The 24,095-nt window shown below is 38.8% G+C and overlaps 1 protein-coding gene across 1 annotated transcript; it reads left to right on the top strand.

Annotated features, from left to right (window-relative positions):
* The first annotated feature begins 4,362 nt into the window (after nt 1-4,362).
* Nucleotides 4,363-19,092, top strand: KCNV1 (potassium voltage-gated channel modifier subfamily V member 1). The gene is made up of 4 exons (XM_026688934.2): nt 4,363-4,575; nt 8,827-9,338; nt 11,917-12,443; nt 17,487-19,092. Exons 2-4 carry the CDS (start codon nt 8,857-8,859, stop codon nt 17,996-17,998), a joined length of 1,521 nt encoding a protein of 506 aa, XP_026544719.1. The 5' UTR covers nt 4,363-4,575; nt 8,827-8,856; the 3' UTR covers nt 17,999-19,092.
* Nucleotides 19,093-24,095: the final 5,003 nt, after the last annotated feature.

Raw genomic sequence — 24,095 nt, 5'->3', positions numbered from 1 at the left:
AACAGCAGGTGGCAGTATGAGATCAGACCTGAGATTCCACAGTTTCATATGAAATTTCCTTTCTAAGCAGTAATTTATTATACTATTATTTTTACATACTTTCCAAAATCAATGGATCAGTGGATAGTTTTTCCCTCCTAAATATATTTCCTACCAGTGGGGAGGAGAGCACAGGAGAAGGGACCATGCTTTTCCAAAAGCACCTGACAGCTAAACAAAGGAATAATGGATGGAAACTGAACAAGGAGAGATTCAACCTGGAAATAAGGAGAAATTTTCTGACAGTGAGAACACTCAACCAATGGAACAGTTTGCCTTCAGAAGTTGTGGGAGCTTCATCACTGGAAGCTTGGAGACTGGACTGCCATCTGTCAAAAATGGTATAGGGTCTGCTTCAGCAGGGAGTTGGACTAGATGACCCGCAAGGTCCCTTCCAACGCTGTATCTGTATCTAAAACTGTAGTATCAACATCTGCCCAGTAGGGACACACAAAGTGGAGACCAAATTGAACCAATACAATGATACACTTTAGCTGTCCATCTTAATAATTACATGCAATATTTAATTAATTGATGAACGGATGAGTAGTATCTGAAGACCACCTGCTCCATATGGATACCCACCCAATAAGTGAGTTGCAGTTCCCAATACATAGGAAATGTTGCCATCAGAGTACCTAAATGAAAGCTGGCCTTTTCCTGGAACAGCATACCTCTAAATATGCCCTTTGTCTCACCTCTGCTGCAATTCTGATATCTATTAAGACTTGACTATTCCAGAGGGTCTTTAGGAATTGACGGGTTCTGATCAATTTGGGGTTAACAATGGCATCATTTGGTTGTGGGTTCATTGTGATTGTTGTTCTGTTAATTTGATTAATTAATTTGATACAACATATTGTAATGCTGTTACTTGAATGAGAGATGGAGAAGACGAGAGATTCATACATTTTTGGCACAATATTTTGTTTTCACATTATAATTACTATCCACCAGGAAGGCAGATCCAACCTATATGAATGAAGTATATCTCCCAGATGAACTTCTATATGTATACAAATTATATTTGAAATATGCAGCTGATAGTCTAGCACTTGTCTTGTGCTTGTGAAACCGCGTGCTTAGAACTTCATTTGTTACTTTAGATATACAGTGGCAATTATCTCATACCAAACATTACAGGACTGGAAATCACCGATTTATGTTCCACTCTCCTGGCTCGAAAAGATGCAGCCTTCTTTAAATCATGCACACCAAAGTGATGTTGATCTTGGTATAATCTTGCTGCGTTCAACATTACATGATGCCCTCAAATGAAAAGAGAACTAAAATTGATATAAATGTATACATACATACTTAATTAACATTATGCAACATATAAGCTATGAAAAGCACCTGCCCAAATCAGTAGGTTTAAGCAGTCATGTCTTGCTTTATAGTTATCTAATACCTTAAAAATAATAGAGCAGATTTTCAACTGATTAAAAATTGCTTTGATCGGTGCATATAAGAGCTGTGGGGGCACAGCAGTTAGAATGCAGTATTGCAGGGGAACTCTACTCATTGCCAGAAGTTCCATTCCTTTGACCCTGATCAGCTCAAGATTCCATCCTTTGGACGTCAGTAAAATGAGGACTCAATATTCTGACTCTGTAAACTGCTTAGAGAGTGCTACAAAGCATTATGAAGTAGTATATAAGGCCGAGAGCTATTGCTGTTGCTATTGCTATTCCTCATGCTATTCTTCCTCCTCCTATACAAAATGAGATCAGTTAAAGTTTCAAAGCCCTCTTCAAACCTAGTCATTTCTGGTTGCAACTCCCCAATACCAATGGTTCTGATTTCTTAATTTTAATGAATCCATACCTTAAAGCAGTGACCAATGTATGTGGAAGCATAACATTAAATGTGTTGCTTTAATGAACAACAGATGCCAAAATCATGCATAGTGTATAACAGGGGTGTCAAACCCAATTTCATTGAGGGCAGCATCAGGGTCGTGTTGGACCTCAGGATTAACCAGGGTCAACCTGGGGTGGGCGGGACCCACTCAAGATCACTCGTATTGGGGGCACCTGTGGTGGCCCAAGCACTCTGCCAGTGAAAACGGGCTCCCGACCTTTGTTTTCGACTGCAATGGCCTCCTGAAACCCTCTGCCAGAAAAAAGAGAGTTCCTGACCTCCATTTTCAGTTGCAACAGCCTCCTGCAACCTTCTGCCAGCAAAAACAGAGCTCTCAAGGGCCATGCATGGCCCTCACGAGTTCTGTTTTTGCTGGGAGAGGCACCACGGGCTGGTCCTTCACTGTTTCCAGGGTGGCCCTGCGGCCCAGGGTCTAAATACCCCGCAGACCAGATTCAGACCCTGGGCCTTGAGTTTAACACCCCTGGTCTGCAACACCAATTTTAAAAGCAGGCATAATTCTACTGAATACACTTGATGGCAGTCCCAATAGGGAAGGAAATTTGTAGATCAATCTGATGATATTAAGCAGGAGAGAAAAACTATACAGACATTTTATCGGTTTTGACCATTTAAAACAATATTATGACCAATTCCTATTAGCTATTGAATGCTTGGGTTTGCGGTATCACTCATAATTAGAACCAAAACAAAACAAAAAGAATAGAAACTTCTCCTCACTTTATTTTAGATATTTTTTGGCCCAATTTTATTATTTTTTTAATAAATAATTCAAGGTAGCAAACATACTCTTTGTTCCTCTTATTTTAATTGAAAGGGCAGAACCAATGTTTCTGTGTCTTCTAGAGAACTGCAAAGCATTTCAGCAGGTGGTGCTCCATTTATCACTGAGGTTCAAAGGGAAACACATTTTGCTTTCTCATTTCTAAGCTCAAAGAATAGAGTTGAGATCAAGGGATGATTTCCAACAAGATTTCCTAACTTAAATCTCATTCATCCACAATGGAATCATTCCAGCAAATTCATGCAGTACATACATACCTTTTCAGAAGGAATCATCACTCAATTGTTTTCATGGTACACACCTATTCAACGAACACTGTTGTAAATATTCTGAGAAAAATAATGGAATAACAGAGTTGGAGATTTTCTAATCCAACTCCTGGCTCAAGCAGGAAATCCAATACCATTTCAGACAAATGGTTGTCCAATCTCTTCTTAAAAACCTCCAATAACAGAGCACTCACAACTTCTGGAGGCAAGTTGTTCCACTGGTTAATTGTTCTTAACTGTTAGGAAATTTCTCCTTAGTTCTATGTTGGTTCTCTCCTTGATTATTTTCCATCCATTGCTTCTTGTCCTGCCTTCAGGTGCTTTGGAGAATAGCTTGACTCCCCCTTCTTTGGAGCAGCCCCTGAGATACTGGAACACTGCTATCACGTCACCCTAGTCTTTCTTTTCATTAAACTAGAGAAACCACTCTTCATCCAGAAGAATTTCACTGTAATTATATTCTCCTTTTGGAAAAAAAAAACAAATCTAAAACCATTTTCTTTTCATGAAATTAAATGAGAACTGGTAGAAAAAGAATACAAAAACACAATTTGTGTCTGACACTAAAAACTTTTTAACTACTTCTAACTCCCCAATGTATCAATTTCTACTGACTTGATGGCAGAAGCTTGTTGAAAAGACCTTTTAGAGTTTGTTTGAAGTAATGTGAGGTAACATTATTTTGCATAAATAACTGTTGGGTTTACATGACCAAATATACATTTCCCTTACTTGAATTATTAGACTTGGCAGTATTGGAAGAACAGACATTGCAAGCAGGTGACCATATTGGCAGCTGGTGTTCTTCAATAGGTCTCTTCTCCACTTAGGTTTATTTGGGTTCCTGGAACCAGGAGCCCCTCGCAAGGCCTCAGGTACTTCCAAGACTCTCACTTAATATTGGTTCTTCTGCAATAGAGCTCCATGTCTCAGAAAGGTCCTTGATCGTACAAATCGCTCTCCATCCTAATGGTTGGATTCAACCGCACTAAAATGGGTTTGGATCGTTTCTATTTCAGTGTGTTGCCTGGATCCTAGTACTTACCAAGATATCTTATCTGTTGCTTGGTCTTACATGCCCCAAGGCCCCCTCGCAACTGTATTTCCTTAGCCCAGCGCTTAGATGTTGTGTGAACCCACCCGTATTGCAAACGGTTTGATAGTCGAGGGACGCATCATCTAACTCGACATAAGGCAGTTCACCCAAATTCTGCTTCTACATATCTTGCACGGTTTTCTGTCCGGAGAGACTCGCTCGCATTTCATTCACTGCCCTTCGAGGAAAACGACTAGCCGGTCTAGCTAGGGTCTTTGCAAAGGAGCCGGGTGTATTAAAAAGCCCCTCCCGCTGCTTCGGAGTTTGGGGGGGGGGGGGAATCGCGCCTGCTCACGTGATCAGCCCAGCCTTTCCATTGGAACGCCGCTCTCCAAGTTGAGAGAGCTGGAGGGGTCGGCGGTGGGAAGCGGTCTCCCGGAGAAGCGCTCTGCAAGCCAGAGGAAAAGGCAATAATTTTTTGGCGTGGGGGAAGCGAGCCGGGCAAAGGGGCAGCCGCTTAATCGCAGCAGCCCAGATGTCCTGGGCCGTAAGAAGGGAAGCAGGTGAGTTGGGAGTCCAGCTGCGCTTCTCAGTTTTGGATGGGAAAGTGCGCCCTTTAGTAGTTGGAGTAAAAATGAGTCAACTTTCTCTTCTTTTGTCTTCCTTCCTTCCTTCCTTCCTTCCTTCTTTCTTTCCTTGTTTTCCCCCTCCTTTCCTCCCTCCCTCTTTTTTCTTCTTCCTTTTTATTTTCTGTGATGCTTCGGGTATTTGTTTTTTCATGTCTCAGTTTGCCTGAATTTATATATTAGAATGATAGTGGCAAGCTTGTTCAGTGTAAGTCGTAGAGTGCTCAGTGATGTTCACTTCTGGAGGGGAAAATGCACCATCAGTTGCAATCACATATAACTGTAGCATTCTCTGGTCTCTAGCATGACTTTTTTTTTAAAGAGTCCTTAAACATCAGTTTGAAGCAACTTCTGGCACATTTTTTTGTTTAAATGGAATTGAGTTTCTCGGACTGAAATCCCCTTTGCACACTTGCAAAGTATTAAGGTCAAGATATTGTGCCTCCAAGGAAACATGCATTGGACTTTGCTGTCTTTGAATCAACAAGAGCTTACGCAGCCAGAGATATTAGATGATTTTGCTGTAGCCTGAGATAAAACTATAGTACTCTGTCCAGACCAGTTATTAATCTTCATTTTGAATCCCCCCTCCAAAAAAATACACAACTTCTGTTGTTTTCTTTTACTGCTTATAATTAAGGAGTATGATTAAAAGCTGCATTAATGGAAATAGACATTATTGACATTATTTTCATTAAGCATCTAATAGTTGTTTCCAATTGGAAAAAAATCACCTAATACAGGCAAGGCAAAGCTTGGTAAAAGAATGTCTTGCTGTTTCTACACGCACAAAAGGAGATGGAGAATTGAACTACTAATTAAAAATAAATGAGTCAATTTTATTGGCACCCTTAATGTAAATGCAAACTCTTCCTAGAGCAATAAAGATTGTTGGTTGCTCATAAGTGAATCCCTTTATGTTCCCTAGGACTTACTTTCCACTAAGTGGGCATAGGGCTGCAGTCTTGTTAAGTTCCATGGAAAGAAAAGTATTCTTGTTACAGAAGAAATGTAATATGCTCCCAACTAGGTCAATGGTCAATGCCACAGTTTAAATATGTTTCAGCCATTTTAAAGGAAATAGTAGATATTTTGAGATTTGAGTAATTATTGCATGTGATTTTCTTCAGGAGTATTGTATGACAAGAGTAACATGAGTAATTTCAATTTGTGGATCTCCTAGCTTAAAATAATTAGCCCAATTTTTGGAATTCCCACCTCCCTCCCCTCATCATTATGCCTGTTAAAAAGAGTTCTTAAGAACTCAAAAATAATCATTGAGTTCTTAAGAACTCAAAAATAATCATTGAGTTCTTAAGAACTCAAAAATAATCATTGAGTTCTTAAGAACTCAAAAATAATCATTGAGTTCTTAAGAACTAAAAGTATCTATTATCTCAAGTATCTATTATTCATAATAATAATCAAGGTAATAATTGTCCATTTTGGTTAGATAAGGAATAACCAATTAAAGGTACTTTCTTTATAAATGTTTGCACAAACATTATGGAATATGGAAGACAGGTGATGATTGAATGGCTGGTCATTTTCCAGGGAAATCTGAATAAAATCCTGATTACAAATGTAAAAGAGAACAATTTAGATGAAAGGAAGTACTTCCAGAGGTATAAAAAGGGATGTTACTTAAAAAGAAGCATTTAGGGATCTCAGCATCTGTCAATAAAAGATCCGCTGAAAACATATCAAAGCTACGTGATTGCAATTGATGATGAAGTGAATAGTGGTTGATTGGCCTTGCTTTCTCTATCTTATGCATTCCATTCATATTTTATGTGTTAGATTTAGGACATTCTTGGAGTCAGGAAAGAAAATGGAGGTTTTCAAACCATGGCAGAGGAGAACCAGATGGACATTTCAACCATATCTCTTAAGTGAGACACTTCTCCATTCATTAGGAAGTCTATGAGGAAAAGGATCAAGGAACTCACACAGATTCTGCCTTAATGTATTCACTAATAAATGAAAATTGAATTACCTTTGTCTAAATTCCCAGAGTCTGTAATATCACCCTTTTTTTCTGGAAATTAATAGTGTAGACTCTCTGTCAATCTAACCTCCTTAGTCATATGCTACAATTAGGAAGATGACATTATCCTAAGTTCGTATCAGAATCTCATGATGACATATGGTATACTTCCTATTTTTCATCACAATTGCTGTTTGGGATGAGTTGGCTGAAAACTGCTCTAGAGTCACCTACAGAAACTTCAAGAGTTGGATGTCGATGGAAATTTTCTATCATTCAGGTCATGGTTGTCCCAAAAAATGTTTTTTCCAAAGGGCAATTGGACTTTCTTGCTTTTTTTTTTTTCTTTAAAAACATTTCGTTCTCATCCAAGAAGCTGAAAAAAACTGAAGAAGCTTCTTGGATGAGAAGTGAAATGTAAAAGAAAAGAAAAGAAAAGAAAAGAAAAGAAAAGAAAAGAAAAGAAGAAAAGAAAAGAAGAAGAGAAAAGAAAAGAAAGTCCAGTTGCCTTTTGGAAAAAGCATCTTTGGGATTCCAGAGTTGGAGGTGAAGTTGAATCCAAGACTCCTTTGAGTTGAATGTCTACATGAGGTCTAACTATGTAGGCTTCCTATATGATTTAGAACAGCCTTGCCTGGCACCCTCGAGATGGTTTCACCCAGTGCAGAGTGCTTTTATAGATGACCTTTTCAACAGCCCTGGAAATTGGGAAATGATGAGGGATAGTGCTGAAAATGTGAAAAATCTGGGGTTTAAAACCACAGATGACCTTTTCTGCAACATTGAAAATAAAAAAGAGGTACAAAAAATAGATAAATCTGTGGTTTAAACCACTTTTTTTTTTTTTCAGTACTGTTGAAAAGGTTCACATAAATACTTTTATATCTGGTTGCTCTCAGCTCCACCACAGGCTTCAAATATCTGTATCCTATGCCAAGCTCGCCAACATTCTGCATCCACAAAATTCAGGCTCAAAAATATGAATGTTTTTGTTTGAAATTTACTATGCTTTTCCATATTACATATATATGCTCATATTTAAGATGATCACAAGCTGCTTCTCAGGGGTGGGATTCTACAGGTTCGCACCTATTCTCTAGAACCGGTTGTTAGCATTCTAAGCAGTTCAGAGAACCGGTTGTTAGAAGAAATTAGTGGCCTAATCCTGTAAGGAAGGCAGGAAGGAGACATTATGATGTTGCTTACAGAAACTGCCTCTTCGTTAACCCTTATTACATTCTTGGCAGGACTAGACTTCCTGTCTCAGGAACTTCCCTGGAGTTCTTTTTCCCTCCTTTACTGATACTTTGCTTGTGTGGAGTGACCATTCAAAGTTACAGTGGCACTGAAAAAAGTGACTTATACCATTTTTCACACTTACGACTGTTGCAGCATCCCCATAGTCATGAGAGGCCAGGCAAGGAGATGCGTGCCTCAATGTGAGTGATATTGAGTTGGCCACGCCCAGCCAATAACATGACCACCAAGCCATGTCCACCCAGTCGCATGACCACCAAACCACGCCCACCAACTAAGCCACACCCACAGGACCAGTTGTTAAAAAATTTGAATCCCACCCCTGCCTACTGCTTCTGTGAGGGGAACAAAGACATGGAGGTTGTAAAGATCCATTGTTTAGTTGATTTGGTACCTTCAAGATGTGGTGGTCTTCAACACTAAATAGGCAAAGATCTTTTATTTATTTGTATTATTAATTTTCATAACCATTCTGAAAACAAAATGAACCTTGAAGTTCTCATAGGTTGGCATTAGTGCCAGATTCCATAATTACGTAGTGTAACCAGGGGCGGGCTTCAAAAATTTTAGCAAAGAGTTTTCTGCCCAGTTGCTGTCTGGCTGTGGCCATGCTGGGTTTGGCCTAGTCAGCCTCAAGAATGACTTTTGCCCCAAAATGGAAAGATAGAGAAATTCCCAATGAAGGTGAGGTGATAAAGAAGATATTGATATGTGCTGAAATAGATAGATTGACTCAGCCAGGAGTGGGATTTGGGGTTCTCTGAACTGCACAGAATCTTAGCTAGGGGCTCTCCAGAACCCCTGCAAACCCCCTGCGTGTAACAATGAATAAAAATAATGCTCAAAGACCTGATCCTTAGGATATTCGGAAGAAAATAACATTTTGATTTTGTTCCTTTAACTCCGGAATCAGCTTTCATCATTAACTTAACACTTTTCTGTAGGAGACCAAAAGCTGCTGCTGGAGCTGAAGGATGAAGTCACCTCCTTGCTGCTTGTCCCTTTCTTCTGGGGCGTCTGGAGAGGAATTAGAGGAGAGCACGTCCTTTGATTCTTTGGAATCCAGTGTCTTCTATGGCGAGGAAGGGACAGGATCCTTGCTACAGCACATAGCTCCATCCTTGGACTGCATGACCGTCAACGTTGGAGGTGCCCGCTTTGTGCTGTCCCAGAAGAAGCTTTGTTCCTATCCAGACACTCGGCTGGGCAAGCTAGCAGTAATGGTTTCAGCTGCCCGGGATGTTGCCTCCAGCCTTTTGGAACTTTGTGACGATGCCAACTTGGTGGAGAATGAATTTTTTTTTGATCGGAACTCTCAAGCATTCAGTTATGTCCATAACTATTACCAAACTGGCAGGCTACATGTAATGGATCAGCTGTGTGCACTTTCCTTCCTGCAGGAGATCCAATATTGGGGGCTGGATGAACTTATGATTGATTCCTGCTGCAGGGACAGGTGAGCAATTTGGGGGCAGAAATCCATCCAAGTGGCTTAGTTAATTTGGTTGTAGGAAGATGTGAAGGCAAAGTTAACACAAATTAGAGAAACATACCGGAGTGGTTGGTTCAGCACAATCTCCTCCTCCCTAGATAATATAGCAACAGGCATTATTACATCTGTAAAGACTTAGTGCTAATGGGAAAGAGAAGCAATAAATGTAAAATACGAGGTAGCAGACTGGGTAAGTTCAACCCTTCAGGTTTGCTAATGAATAGAAGCAGAAGAATGTTAATTAAGCCTAGAGCCCTGTATGAGGGATACATATAATTTGTTCTGTAATAAATTCAGATGTGAATTTTTTAAAGTGTTGTGGTAGATGAACCTGTTAAATAAAATGTGAAGTAAAATTAGATTTTTTTCTCATAACTAATCTTACCCTTTTCTACCATTATTTACTTTCAAAAGGGAAAGTGGTGGCCCACACAATTCCACAGGGCATATTGGGAACATGGAAAGCTGGTCTATTAAGAAAAGTGCTTATCTATTTTGTCAGATGCTATATAGTAAAACAAGGGTAGAGAATATGATACATCGATCAGGCCCATAGCTCATCAGCTATAATTGAAAGTGCCTAGCTCGTGTTACAAAGTTATTCACCAACATCGCATTTTAGTGTTTGAATATATAGTATTTTAAGGATTATAGAGGGACAATAAGGGCTAGTACCATACCTACTGGTTAAAAAGCAGGAAACCATGAGTTATAATCTTCTGAGATGGGCCAGTCAATCTCTCTTAGGCTTAGGAAGAAAGCAATGGCAAACCACTACTGGAAATGTTGCCAGGAAAACTGCAGGACTGGTCCAAGCAATCACCAAATTCAAGGCTGATTCCTACGCACAATATTGTACAGTTCATCCTGTCAAGCCTTTTTGACTTGGGCTGCTGGCATAGAATTAAAATTATGACTCAGGTTTTTTTACAAGTTAGTAGTGAGTTTTTCAAAAAATATTTTTTCTCAAACTAGAAAGATTGGAAGTAGCCCAGGAATGACTCACTGTGATTTGAAAACAGTGGGAAAGGTCTTCTGCCCACAATTCATCTCTTGACCATCATATTCTGTGACTTTAAAAACAGATTTAAGGACTATAGAAATAAAAATAAAAATAAACCTGTTGGTATTTCACACTGTGAGATTAATCAAGGGTGGGTAATCCTCATCCTTATTTCAGAAATCCTTTGTGAGCAAACAATTCAAATATTTGGTAAAAACAATCCATCCCTTTGCCTCAGTTTACTTCTGGCATGAAATATGGTTCCATCAGTTTTCCCCTAGAATGGGCTCTTGAATGTTCACTACTAAATTAAATTATGCTGATGTTGAACTTGGATTTGGTAGACTAGATCCATCCTTGAGTTACCATCTATCAAAAATATCAAAATTCATTCTTACTCCACATGTGAATTTTATTCTCTACCTGTTTCAATTGTTGATTTGAAATGACCAGTTTCTTTAAGCAGAAACTTTGCCTGGCTGACTATAATAATATATGGGGAAAATAAAACCAAATCTATAAATACAGAAACAGCTATTGGAAAATACCACTTAAAACCAAGTCAAAGTTGATATTTTTTTTAAAAAGCAACATATAAACCCAAAGAAACCTAAGTAAAGTCTCAAAAATGTTATTAAAATTCAGGGAATGCCCTCTGAAATGCAAAATTTCCCACTGATGTATGTAGGTGTTCTAAAGCAAATGTGGATGTTTGGCAGGGATATGGCCTTGATAAATGATCAACCTTTATTCCCACTGAAGCCACACAATGATACCGTGTTAGTTTATGGTAACTCAATTTTTATTTCTCAGTGAAATTATTCCACATTAATCCTTATCAGAATTATCCTGTACTAGAGCAGCTTGCAGTAGTAAAATTAGATCTGAAATTGCATATACAATATGGGTGAAAAATATTTTCCCACATTTTCTTTCTCAATTGTGTGTTGCAACACCCTCACATCATTTTCAGTGGTTTTGTGGAGCAACCCCTGTTATTAAGCATATGGTGTTTGTATTCATTTTGATAAGTGAGTTTATGGTGAATTACTTAAAGAACTAAATTGAATTCTTCCCTTATCAAGACTTAATTACATTTATGATGACTCTCAAATGCAACCTATCTGCATGAGGATACCTTGAATAACAATTCAATTTTGCAATTCAGCTTTGAAATATATCATCTTAACATCCCACTTGTTATTCAAATTGAATATGCTGTTGCTTGGGAATTTTCTTCCTATTCTTTCTCCAAAACTCATATTAGAAGTTACTGGTTCTTTCTTCAAGATCTTTGAACATTCTGTGCCTCTTTTTGTTGTCTGGCTCAGCTTATAATGAGAGAAGGGATCCTTTGAGAAAATTAATCCAGGATTCATTTCCAAAGGTAATCATGGCCCAATTTTCTCCCACCTTTAACAGACTCTAGTAACATTGCCTATCAGGGAAGTTCAGAAATAGATATCTCAAAATATTTTCTACTGAATGTATGTATTGGCTTCCAGTGGTGTAATATTAATAGCTGACTGCCCTATGCAGGTACTTCAGAAGAAAAGAACTGAGTGAAACTTTGGATATCAAGAAAGATGCTGAAGAATTGGAGACACAAGTTGAGGAAGAAGATTTCTCTGGAAGTCTGTGTTCTACTACCAGAAAAAAGCTATGGGAAGTCTTAGAAAAACCAACCTCTTCTGTCACTGCCAGGACTTTTGGCACAATCTCCATGGTTTTTGTCATCATTTCGATTGCCAACATGGCTCTGATTTCAGTGGAATTGACCTGGATGCCAGCCCAGCTACTTGACATCCTGGAGTATGTGTGTATTGCTTGGTTCACAGGAGAACTTTTGCTACGCTTTCTCTGTGCACAGAATCGGTGCCGCTTTTTAAAGAACATAGCAAATATCATAGACCTTCTGGCTATTTTGCCCTTCTACATCACATTGTTGGTGGAGAGCTTGAGGGGCGAACACAGCTCCCAGGAGCTGGAAAATATGGGACGTATTGTGCAAGTGCTGAGGTTGCTGAGGGGTCTGCGCATGTTGAAGTTGGGCAGGCATTCAACAGGTAAATCCATGTGGTGTTGGGAGCAACTCTTTCTTCTTGGGAGACTTCAGGGAAGGGGGATGAATTAACAAAACCGAATTACAAAATAGGTAAGATTCCCAAAAGCTGCTTGTACTTGTACTATTCCAATTCACCAACCCCAAAGGTGCTTTTTCAAAAGGCAATTGGACTTTGTTTTTTTTTTCCTTTAAAACATTTTGCTTCTCATCCAAGAAGCTTCTTCAGTTCTTAAGCAACTTTGGGACAACCATAAGTTGGATGAGTGAGAATCTTAGTTTTGCCTTTTCATTGGGATAGCCAATGCAGGCATTATTTTAATTTTTTCCCCAACTTCTAATGACTACCAGAAATTTTTGAGGCTGGACTTTATAAATTAGTTTCAGGGTGGGGTTTTTTTTGGGGGGGGGAGTGGGGTCAGGGCAGATTCAGTTGGAGGTTCCTTCAAAGGTTTAACTCACCTATTTTTAGTGGAAATAGGTTTCCATCCCAAGCAACAAAACCAAGCTTTCAGATTATGGTGAGTGCATATGTAAACTGGCACACTTATTTCTTTCTCTGAATTTATTCCCAAGACAAGGAATAAGTGAAGGGTCCTTGCAAATCTCTCAGCTTGATTGTTTTCTGCCAAACATTTCATTACTCAGACTAGGTGATATCATCAACATTAGCACTGATGATGTTACCTAGTTTGGGTAACAAAACATCTGCGAGAAAAAAAGGACCCCTCATTTCTGCCCTGAGCTACCAATATTCTCCTTTATTGGTACCAGGAATAACTCTTAAATAGCTGGAATATTGTCAGTAAAGATTAAGAGTGACAAGTATTCTACAGATCAACCATAAAAGGGTTTGAACAGTGAACATATTTGGAAGATCTTCTGGCAACAAGCTGAGCTTTTTGCAGTCATTTAATTTGGACATTTGTCAAAGACTCAATGGTTTGCCATTATTCCAATCAGCTCCCATTTTTCCCCTTCCTCAGAATGTAATAGCTTATCTTAAGATAAGTATCAGTAAGTATGGGTAGCAGCAAAAGCTCCATTTCTTTTATCCAAGGTCTTGGATTACCAACAGTGAAAGGGAATTAATAACATAGGCTCTTCAGAATGAAAAGCAGAAATCTTTCTCTCTAACTGGCCACCTGGTTCCTTCTCACTGGCTTTTCTGTATGCAAAACCTGTTCCTGCCTTTGCTCTCTGATCCCTTCCCAAATATTTTTCACAATAGTGTCATTTTGCTTGTTTTTCCTGCTTCTAGATAATGAATGCTAATAAGTCTGAGGTAAACCTTTTGTCAAAAAAAAAAAAAAAAAAAAAAAAAACCTTAGCAGGAGTATTATTAATCAACCTGCTTGCAGCAATTTATCAAATTAAGTAAGCAAATTAGAAAAAATAGAATTTGGAATTAAAATTTCCAAACCAGGGATTTGTGCTAAGGAAATTAGGGGGCGTGCATAAGCGCACCAACGTGCCTACCGTCCCTGTCCTGTTGTTTCTCTATTCTTTTATTTTTTCTTATATATACCCATTTCATGTATTCACAACTATGTATACACTTATACTTATTATCTTGGAAACAATTGACAAATCAAATAAATAAAAAATAAAATAAATAAATAAATGGGTTTTAAAGGGTTACATGACATCATTGGCCAATACAATTTCATTGGCAAATACAATTAAAGTTCACCCAAAAAGTAGATACTATTAGTCAGGAGGTGGAAACAGGGGGTGGGCACTAGGGAAATATGAGCCAATCAGTCGGTATCTTATCTGGTTGCTAGCATAGTGATGTTGTTTCTTTGGTCACTTCTCAAAAAATCCTTCAAGACTATATATCCAGTAAAAAAAAAATCCATATCTCTTTTCTGGTTTCTTCTTTAGGCAATAAAATATCTCACCATTTGCTTTCTTACCATTCCACCTACCTGTACTAGCAGAAAATTTCAAGGACCATTTTTCATAAATATCCATCCCATGTCTCACTGATAGGATATTTTCCTCATTTTTTTTTAAATGTAATCTTTATTAACCTCTCACTCCCTCTTGTGTCCACTTTTGAAGTTCCATTATATCTTGTTTTCACTTCAGAAAACCCAAACAATTGTAATTTCCCATGAGAAGAATTCAATTAATTTAAGATTATAGTTCAGACTCCATCTGGACCCTTAATCCATTATTAACTTTTGAAAATCAATATTCTAAGCACCCTTTTGTTGTTTGATCCAGAAAAATTCTATTTATCCCCAATCTCTGAAATTGTATTAAAGATTCTCTCTCTAAGGAGAAGGCAACTCATCCAGTAGTTGCAGTAATATTTGATGTTCCGAAGGATCTTAATTTCCCCCATCCCCCAAAACCCAAATTCAAATTAATTAAAAGATCAGACTTGATAACATTGATGTCCTTAAAACAGGCTACCTCATGACTGGGAGTAAAGATGGTTTCTCCGTCAACTCCCATCTGCTGAACTCAATTTCAAAACAATTCCTGCAGTATATTCACAAGGAATGGCTGTTTAGAGTCACATGGGCTATCTCAAAAATCATTCATTGATCCAGAGGGAATTTCTGTAGCCAGAAGCCTGCATCCTGTACCGGTCCCACACAGTGGTGGGATTCCATTTTTTTTTTAACTACTGGTTCTGCAGGCGTGCCTTGGTGGGCATGACAGGGGAAGGATAATGCAAAATCTCCAGCCAGAGGTGGCATTTGCCGGTTCTCCAAACTACTCAAAATTTCTGCTATCAGTTCTCCAGAACTGGTCAGAACCAGCTGAATACCACCTCTGGTGCCACTGTATAATATCATTCTGCTGTAAAAGAGAATGTTTACTTGCCATGGTGTCAACAGGAAGTCCTCCCTCTCTCCAAGGAGGATTATTTTTACTTGGTTATCAAATAATCATGTGTGGATGAAAATTTATTCTCATGAGAACACAGCTATATTTATTTATTTATTTATTTATTTATTTGATTTGCCAATTGTTTACAAGATAATAAGTATAAATGTATACATAGTTGTGAATACATGAAATGGGTACATATAAGAAAAATAAAAGAAGAATAAGAGAAACAATAGGACAGGGACGGTAGGCACGTTGGTGCGCTTATGCACGCCCCCTACAGGCCTCTTAGGAAAGGGGTGAGGTCAATAGTAGACAGTCTAAGGTTAAAGTTTTTGGGGTTTGGGGAAGAAACTACAGAGTCGGGTAGAGTATTCCAGACATTGACCACTCTATTGCTGAAGTCGTATTTCCTGCAATCAAGTTTGGTGAATATGAATCAATGGGAAGGTTAGGCAGATTCTTATTTCTTCTTCTCCTTTTCAGCATTCTTGCTGAGAAGAAGATTCTTATCAACCTCTGGATAAATTCCAAACCAATAAAGCTGCTATAAATATGAGCCAGCAGTATGGTGCCACGAAAATGCAGATTATGCAAAAGTACTCATATAGAAAGAAATTGTTTCCCTTTCAGCACTCTTTGATGCCTATGTATCAGTGTTGGGATTTTAAAAAAATTACCGGTTCTATGGCTTGGTGGGCATGATGTGGCTTGGTGGGTGTGGCAGGGAAAGGATACTGTAAAATCTCCATTCCCTCCCCACTCCTGGGGGAAGATTACTGCAAAATTCCCTTCCCTTCCCACCCCATTAACCTGCTTTCCATCTCCGTTCTCCTGTGCAGGGCAACAAAAAAAGACCTAGCCAATCAGCTGGGACTCAGGAGGCAGAGAATAGATGGAGGGGTGCCAGCCAGAGGTGGTATTTGCCAGTTCTTTGAACTACTCAAAATTTCCACTACCGGTTCTCCAGAACTGCTGAATACCACACCACCTCTGCTATGTATAATAAAAGCTGAATCTGTTTTTCGACTTCAACTATTAAAGCAGAATGGTGGAAACTGACTTTAGTAATGTCAAGGAAATGGTGCCTTGGCATTATGCAGATCATTTGATACTCTGAGACATCTTGGTTGTTGTGAGCTTGCTCTCTTAATAAACAATGAGCGAGAACAATAATATGGACACCAGCAATAGAATTGTTTCATGTTAGTAATTTGAGGGTGATGTGTATTTTTATTGTTTGAATAAAAGAATGGTAGGTTTCTTTGTCTTCAAGCATTGACTTTTGCCATTATTTTCTTATTACAGTTGTGTAGTTTTTAAAAATGTTATGTATATTTAAGGTTAGAATTGGATGTGTATGATTTTAAAAAATTTGTGAAACTTACCATTAGTTTTTATGTGTTTTCCCTGAGAAAATGTTAAATCTTTCATCTAAGAGCCAGGGAAAAGCACTTTTTTAACATTATCAGGCTCATGAATCTTTATGATTCACTTAATAAGTCACCAACAACTGTAAGATAATAATTTCAGTGTACCCTTTTATGGAACCTCAACTCTAGTCCTAGTGTAGTTATGGAGTCACATATTGAGAAGGGTTTCAGATACATCAAGTGCTTCCTTAGGAAATCTGATGTATAGACTTCCACTCCAGAATTTCTCAGCCAGCATCACTGTTGCTAAGAATTCTGGGAATTGAAGACCACACTACTAGAGGGCATCCAAGTTGGAGAAGCTTAGGACTGACATTGACTTCAAGACAACCTTTTTTTATTTTACTTCTCCAAGTTGACATCTGTAGATTTGTCAAGTTTCCAATTCACAGAATTCCTAGCCAGGTTGGAGAAGGATAATGTTAAAACCAGTGGTGGGATTCAAATTTTTTTACTACTGGTCTGTGGGCATAGCTTGGTGGGTGTGGCAGGGGAAGGATAATATACAATCTCCAGTCAGAGGTGGTATTTGCCAGTTCTTTGAACTACTCAAAATTTCCGCTACCGGTTCTCCAGAACTGGTCAGAACCTGCTGAATACCACCCCTGGTTAAAACCCAATATATCTGGAAGAATTCAATTTAGAGAAGGAGTCTTATTGGAAAAGATAATTTGATTGAATGAATGCCACTTCTTCCCACTTCATTGCTCAAGAAGAAAAGCAGTAAGAGGATATCTTGCTAATTGAAATATTGTTTTATGTTTTAGGCTTGCGTTCTCTTGGGATGACCATTGCACAGTGCTATGAAGAGGTTGGCATGCTTCTCCTTTTCCTCTCTGTGGGCATCTCCATCTTCTCCACCATAGAATACTTTGTTGAGCAAGGTATCCATGACACAACCTTCACAAGTGTGCCTTGTGCTTGGTGGTGGGCTACCACCTCCATGACAACCGTTGGCTATGGAGACATTAGGCCAGATACAACCGTTGGCAAGGTTGTGGCCTTTATGTGCATATTATCTGGAATATTAGCCCTTGCTTTACCAATTGCCATCATCAATGATCGCTTTTCTGCCTGCTATTTTACTCTGAAGATAAAAGAAGCTGCCCTTCGCCAGCGGGAAGCCCTAAAAAAACTCACAAAGAATATATCGAGTGACTCTAATATCAACATTAATTTGCGAGATGTATATGCTCGAAGTGTAATGGATGTGTTGAAGTTTAAAAGCCGAGAAAGAACAAGTACCAGGAGTAGTGCTGGTGATGAGTTTTGGTTTTGAAGACACACACACACACAAACATGCACACACACACACACACACACACACACACACACACAAACAGTGTGAGAGATGCCTAAGGTGGTAATAGCTTTAATAACAACAATGAATGCAAAGTTAATGGTTCTTTATTTTTCCCCATGCAAATCTGCTTATCTAAGTTGCTTTGTATATGAACAAGTTATATAGTCCAAAAGTGTATTAAAAAGTAAAACAAAACAAGAAAAAATACTCTCAGGGTACATAAATGCAAATTCTCTTTAACATTTTTCATCTTTCATTAGAAAACAATGGGGGGGGGAATTAATATTCCATTCTCTGGCTGTAACCCTTTTCTGCTCATTCCATTATGAAAAGAATAAAAGATTAACAACATCAAAATGTGTATTGCTGCATTGGTATGAAATAAAATAAAAGGAAGGAAGGAAATGCCTGCTAAAACAATAGAAGTCAACCACTGACAAGCAGCATATTCTAGAAGTAGTAGCAAAGATATAGCAAAAGAATACTTATGGGGATGTCAACATTGGCATCTTTCTACTAAGCCTGTGTACAGAAATTCTTGCTTTGCTTCAACAAAATACCTTGAACAGCAGAGGTAAGGCTATTTGTGATGACACAATTTTCCATGGTACAATACACTTTGGGTTCCTGCACGAGTTGTAATTTCTCCTGGCTACTGGAAGGGTGAAAGATCCCAGAAGCAAATAAAACATAACAAAGAACTATCTTTGCTTCTCTCTATAGCAACGAAAGAGAACTGAGTTCCTTCATAAAGCAATTTTGAATGAATATATCATTCTCAGCATTATGAATGCTTTACCCATCTTAATTTTCTGTACGATGCAGGGAGGGCGAAGCTAAGAAATGTTTGCAGTTTATCTGTTGGTCTCTCCACTATATTAGTGGTCTTTGCAGGATATTAACAGCGCTTCTCTGGGGAGAGAGAGAGAGAGAGAGAGCTCTATTTCAATATATGCTGATATTTGTTTTCTTTGGTATGCTTCAAATGAGTTGGCTAAGAACCCTCATGTACATTAGAGGTTGCTCTTTCATAATGCAATTTGAATTCCTGATCTCACAAAGGGATTTGCCACTTACCGTATATACTCGAGTATAAGTCGACCCGAATATAAGCCGAGGCACCTAATTTTACACAAAAAACTGGGAAAACTTATTGACTCGAGTATAAGCCGAGGGTGGGAAATGCAGCAGCTACTGGTAAATTTCAAAAATAAAAATAATTAATTTGGGAAACGATCTCACTATCATGAAAGGTTTAATTGATTCACTAACCCAAAAGAAGAAGATGATGATGACAGCGGGAGGCAGGAGTCACTCTCTTCCCCTCCCTCGGAGGCCCCCTGAGTCAGGAGTCACTACTGCCGGCGCGGCCCCAGTCCCGCCACCTCGGGAAGGGAAAGGCAAAGCGCTTTTTGCCTTTCCCTTCCCGGCTGGGGCTGTTGGGAGTCGCTGCTGCCGGAGGCCGCGACTCCACACCATTTTTTTTCAGAGGGGAATCTGACTCGAGTATAAGCCGAGGGGGATTTTTTCAGCACAAAAATTGGGCTGAAAAACTAGGCTTATACTCGAGTATATACAGTAAGTCTAGGTTTAACTGCTAAGAATCTAAACTCATAATGTGCTTCAGTGTGAATGTGCTTCACAAATAAATATAACTTTTTACATGACAGATGAGGTGCCTGTCTGTTTGAAGTAGATAGGGATCAGAAATGGCAATTCTGAAAGGAGTGACTTGAGTCAGATCCAAGAAGTATGAATGGAGAGGCACCATTCATTCACGAAAAGTGCTAAGATCCAATAGAAGTTTCTTCTGAGAGCAAAGCAACTTTTCCCCAAAAATCTTAAGCAATGTGGCTTTTGATTGCATTTGCAAAGAAGGTTGTTTTTTCTGGGTTAGTGTTATTTCCCAATGACTGCCCAGTGAATGAGTCCCCCAAGCCAAAACCAAGGAAGTCACATTGTGGTGTAGTGTAATAGGTCAGTTCAATCAACATTTCCCCTCTCATGCTTCTAAGAACCATATATGAGACACAAGCCCTAAAAGAGAAAAGGGGATACATTGTCTCTTTCTCTATGCTTCACTAAGTCAAGTCACTAGGTTCTTTTATATCCAATCACCTTCTTTTCTCCTGTACATTCCAGATATATTCTTGGTCCCAAAACAAACACTTTGTAGAACCTGCTTCCTTATATTGATGTTGGAATTTTATACAGGTAGTCCTTGACTTAGATCCACAAACTGAATTTAACATTGCTGTTGCTGAGTGGGACAGTTGTTAAGTGAATGTTGCCCTGTGTTATGACTTTTCTTGCCACAGTTGCTAAGTTAGTAACATGGTTGTGAAGTGAAACTGGCTTCTCCATTGACTTTGCTTGTCAGAAGGTTGCAAATGGTGATCACATGACCCTGGGATAGTGCAACCATCATAAATATGAGTCAGCTGTCTGAATTTTGATCACTTGACCATGGAGATGCTGCAATGGTTTCAGTGCCATTGTAACTTTCAACAGTTGCTAAACTGTTGTAAGTCAAGAACTATTTGTACATGATTAATTGATATAGTACAGTACTGTACAGTACAGTATCCTACAGTATCAGCGAGCTCTTGGTGTGTGAACAGGAGGAGGATGTTGCTTTTTCTGTGTGGTTTCTGTTTCATCAAGACTCTTCCTACCGAGTCTCCTGCTGTATGATTGATGACTGCTTTCAGCACCCCATCACCATTTCTATGTTACATGAACGCCGGCTGGCACCAAGTCAACGGTATCATCTGTTGGCATTTCTATTCCAAATGCTCTGGCACAGACTGTTGCTTGGTTTCAACTCTGCATATCAGGATGGTGTCGGTACAGTTGCCTCCATAAATTCATGCTGCCTTCTGGACTTCCTGATGGTGAGGACACAAATAGGATCTCACCACACACCTGAGGTAAAAGTAAAAAAGAAAAGAAAAAGAATAGCAAGCAAAATATTTTCATTTAAGAAGGAATGTACATCCATCAGGGATATCTTTCATTCAGACAGCTAGGAGTTGAAACAAAACACTGCAGTATCACCTCACCCTTTAACACAGCAGTGAGCAACTGTGGGTCTGAAGTCTTTAAGTCCCTTCAGTTCTTAGGAAATGTCTGTCAAGGCCAGTGTGATCATGATTGTGGAAAGCTGACAGACAGCAGGTTTTCCTGCCATTTTTGTGTCATGAGACGACAGATTAATAATTCTCTGATTAGTAATCTGCAAGTAATAAAATGAATAAGTTGCAGCATTTGTAATTGTAGGAAGAAATAACTCATCCACGTTATAACTGCCATGGAATACACTAGGGCAAATTTTAAACACATAGATGCAAGGAGTCGCTCCCTTTTCCTGATAGGATTGTGACTGGTTCACTTATCAACACAAGTATAATTTCCTTGATTTTAGGTCAGCATCCTTTATATATTTATTCACTTATTCAATTTCCATCTTAAACAAGTGACTCTGGATGATGAACAATCATAAAACGATTAAAAACAGTTACAATATAGTACAGAATGGTTCCTCAGGTAACCCAGTCCCAAGTCATGAAGACCTTAAAGGTGATAAGCAGTGCCTTGAATTGCAGTCAGAAACACACACGCACACACACACACAAAACCAATTTTGCTCATGCAGAGTGACCTCATTTGGCACCAGTTGAAGCTTCCAAATGGTTTTCAGGAACAGCCCCAAGCAGAACACATTACAGTAATCCAGACAAGGGGTCATGAGGGCATGAATGACTGTGAGCAGGGCCTTTTGGTCCAGGAATGGACACAACTGACACACAACCCAAAGATGTGCAGGGACCCCCCTAGACACAGCGGCCATCTGCTCTTCTAGCAAAAGCCATGAGTGTAAGAGGACCTCCATTTTGTGCATCAGGCCCATCTGGGATAGTGCTACCTCACCAAGGACCAAAGGTAGAATAGCCTTGTCATTTGAGGGTTCAAATACCCAAGCTACTCAATCTTGCTTGGATTGAGTCGAAGTCCATTGTGCCCCATCTAGGCTCCCTAAGCCTAGATGGGATGGGACATCCATGACATCACTCTCAGGGAGCCCATGGCAGAATTTTGACTCCTGGTTTCTTTTCAATCAGTTCCACCTTTTAAATAACCTTCTTCACCAGCAGTCTTCAATCATATTGGGATTACAAGTCCCAGAATTCCCAGCCAATCAGCATTTTAACAAGGACTGCAGGTTTCATTTAACTGCATTTTTGTTTGGTTCTGTGCTATTTGATATTAAAATAATATCAGGAAAAAGGGACCCTGACAAAGAGATGCAAGGAAATGAAATGAAATTTCATAACTTACAGGACTTTTTATGATAAAAATCCTCTTGACTTTAATTAGATTGTCCTTTTTAGGTCTGTTTTTTTTTAAAATATCAGTATATCTAGCATTCTTTTTTTTACTCATTTTTATGAACATTCAGTTGCACGAAACATAACATCTGCAGGATCAAAGCAACTGCCACAAAACAAGCCATGTTTCCTTCCGCATGTAAAAAGAATAATCAAATCATAGATTGACATTGGTAGAAGGAACTTGTTAGACCATTAAGTCCAACCACTTGTTTGAGGCAGGATTAAAAATTAAAGCATTTTAGGTAGATGGCTACCTAATCTTAGTTGAGACACATCTGGGCAAAGAGAAGACCTGTACAACTTTGTGTAATTAGTGCCACTGTTAAAATGTATTTATTTTTAGAAATATTCTTTTTCTTTTTAATTGGAATCTGCCTTCTTATAAGTTAAATCCATTCTTCTGTACTCTGCAGTGGAAAATAGATCTTGTTCACCTTCTGTATGATATTCCTTCAGGTGCCTGAAGGCAACTGTTATTCTCCACACCCCAGCCCTTGTTGTTCCTTCTTAAAACTAAAACCTTGCAGTTCCCTAAATATTATCATAGAACCTGTCAAAGGTCTTTGGCCTTAATGGCTGTTTTGGGATGATCTGGCAATTGTTTACAATGGACAGAGCCAACAAAAGATTGTTTCATCTTACAGTGGCTGATTCCATTTCCTCTTGTGAGTCCAAGTATTAACTGCTGACTCCAAGTATTAACTGCTCTTACTTTTCTGTGATGTTATTACTGTTTCTTTTTCTCTCCAGGTATTTTGACTTCTAGGTCATATTACAGGCAGGGCACAGAGGGAGCTTGCAAGAGAATGCTGAGTAGTGACTATAGTGGTAAAATAGACCCTCTCAAGGAAGGATGTCATGACTGATGACATCAGGAGGGCTGGTTTGGTGCCTTCAATCAGTTTTCCTCTCAAGGAAGGAGAATTGACTGAAGGCACCAAACCAGCCCTTCTGATGTCATTAGTCACGACAAACTGGAATCAGATAACAGTATTTAACTCATGACCAAGCTATTTTTCCTTTCCTTGGTTCCTGGTTAGTTAGTCAGTCAATCAGTTAGTTAATTAGTTCCTCAGCTATTATAAAAAAGAAGTTTACCCTTGCTATCATCTAGGGTATTTTTTTGGTAGAGTGAATGTGGGCATGGTGAATTAAATGAAGATGGCAGCCATGATAGTTCAATTGAAGCTGTGCTTATTGTTGCATACACAAGGCATGTTAAAAAAAGTAGATAAAGCTTCAATCTCATTGATGCGGCTGCCATCTTGTCTTGCTTTGAAGACATTCCTGCTTTGTTTGACTTCCCAGCTTTGCCTCTCACTCTGGAATTTCCTATAAACTTCCAAATGTAACCTAATCTAACCCTACTTAGCTTTTTTCAAAATACAATCAATATTTAGTGAATTAAGAAGAAAAAGCAATAATTATCCTCTTTGGAGGCCAGAATTTTACATCCAGTCTGAAAAGGGGGGGGCAGTCTAAGAAATTCTATAATCCCTAAAAAAATTTTTTACAGAACTATACAAGGAAGTATTAAAGACATTGTCATTGGTTGCCCTTTGGCTTGGTATATAATTTGTCCTTTGAATTTAGCATAACAAAAATCTGTAAATGGGATTTGAAATAGTATTATTATTATTATCATCATCATCTAAAATGGTTCTAAACAAAGATGTTTGGAT

This window comes from Notechis scutatus, chromosome 3 (genome assembly GCF_049901735.1).
Source record: "Notechis scutatus isolate UNSWTSFEM ecotype Mainland chromosome 3, rNotScu1.2, whole genome shotgun sequence".
Classification (NCBI taxonomy): domain Eukaryota; kingdom Metazoa; phylum Chordata; class Lepidosauria; order Squamata; family Elapidae; genus Notechis; species Notechis scutatus.
Note: the sequence above shows the minus strand (reverse complement) of the source record. Positions and strands in the feature narration are given on the sequence as shown.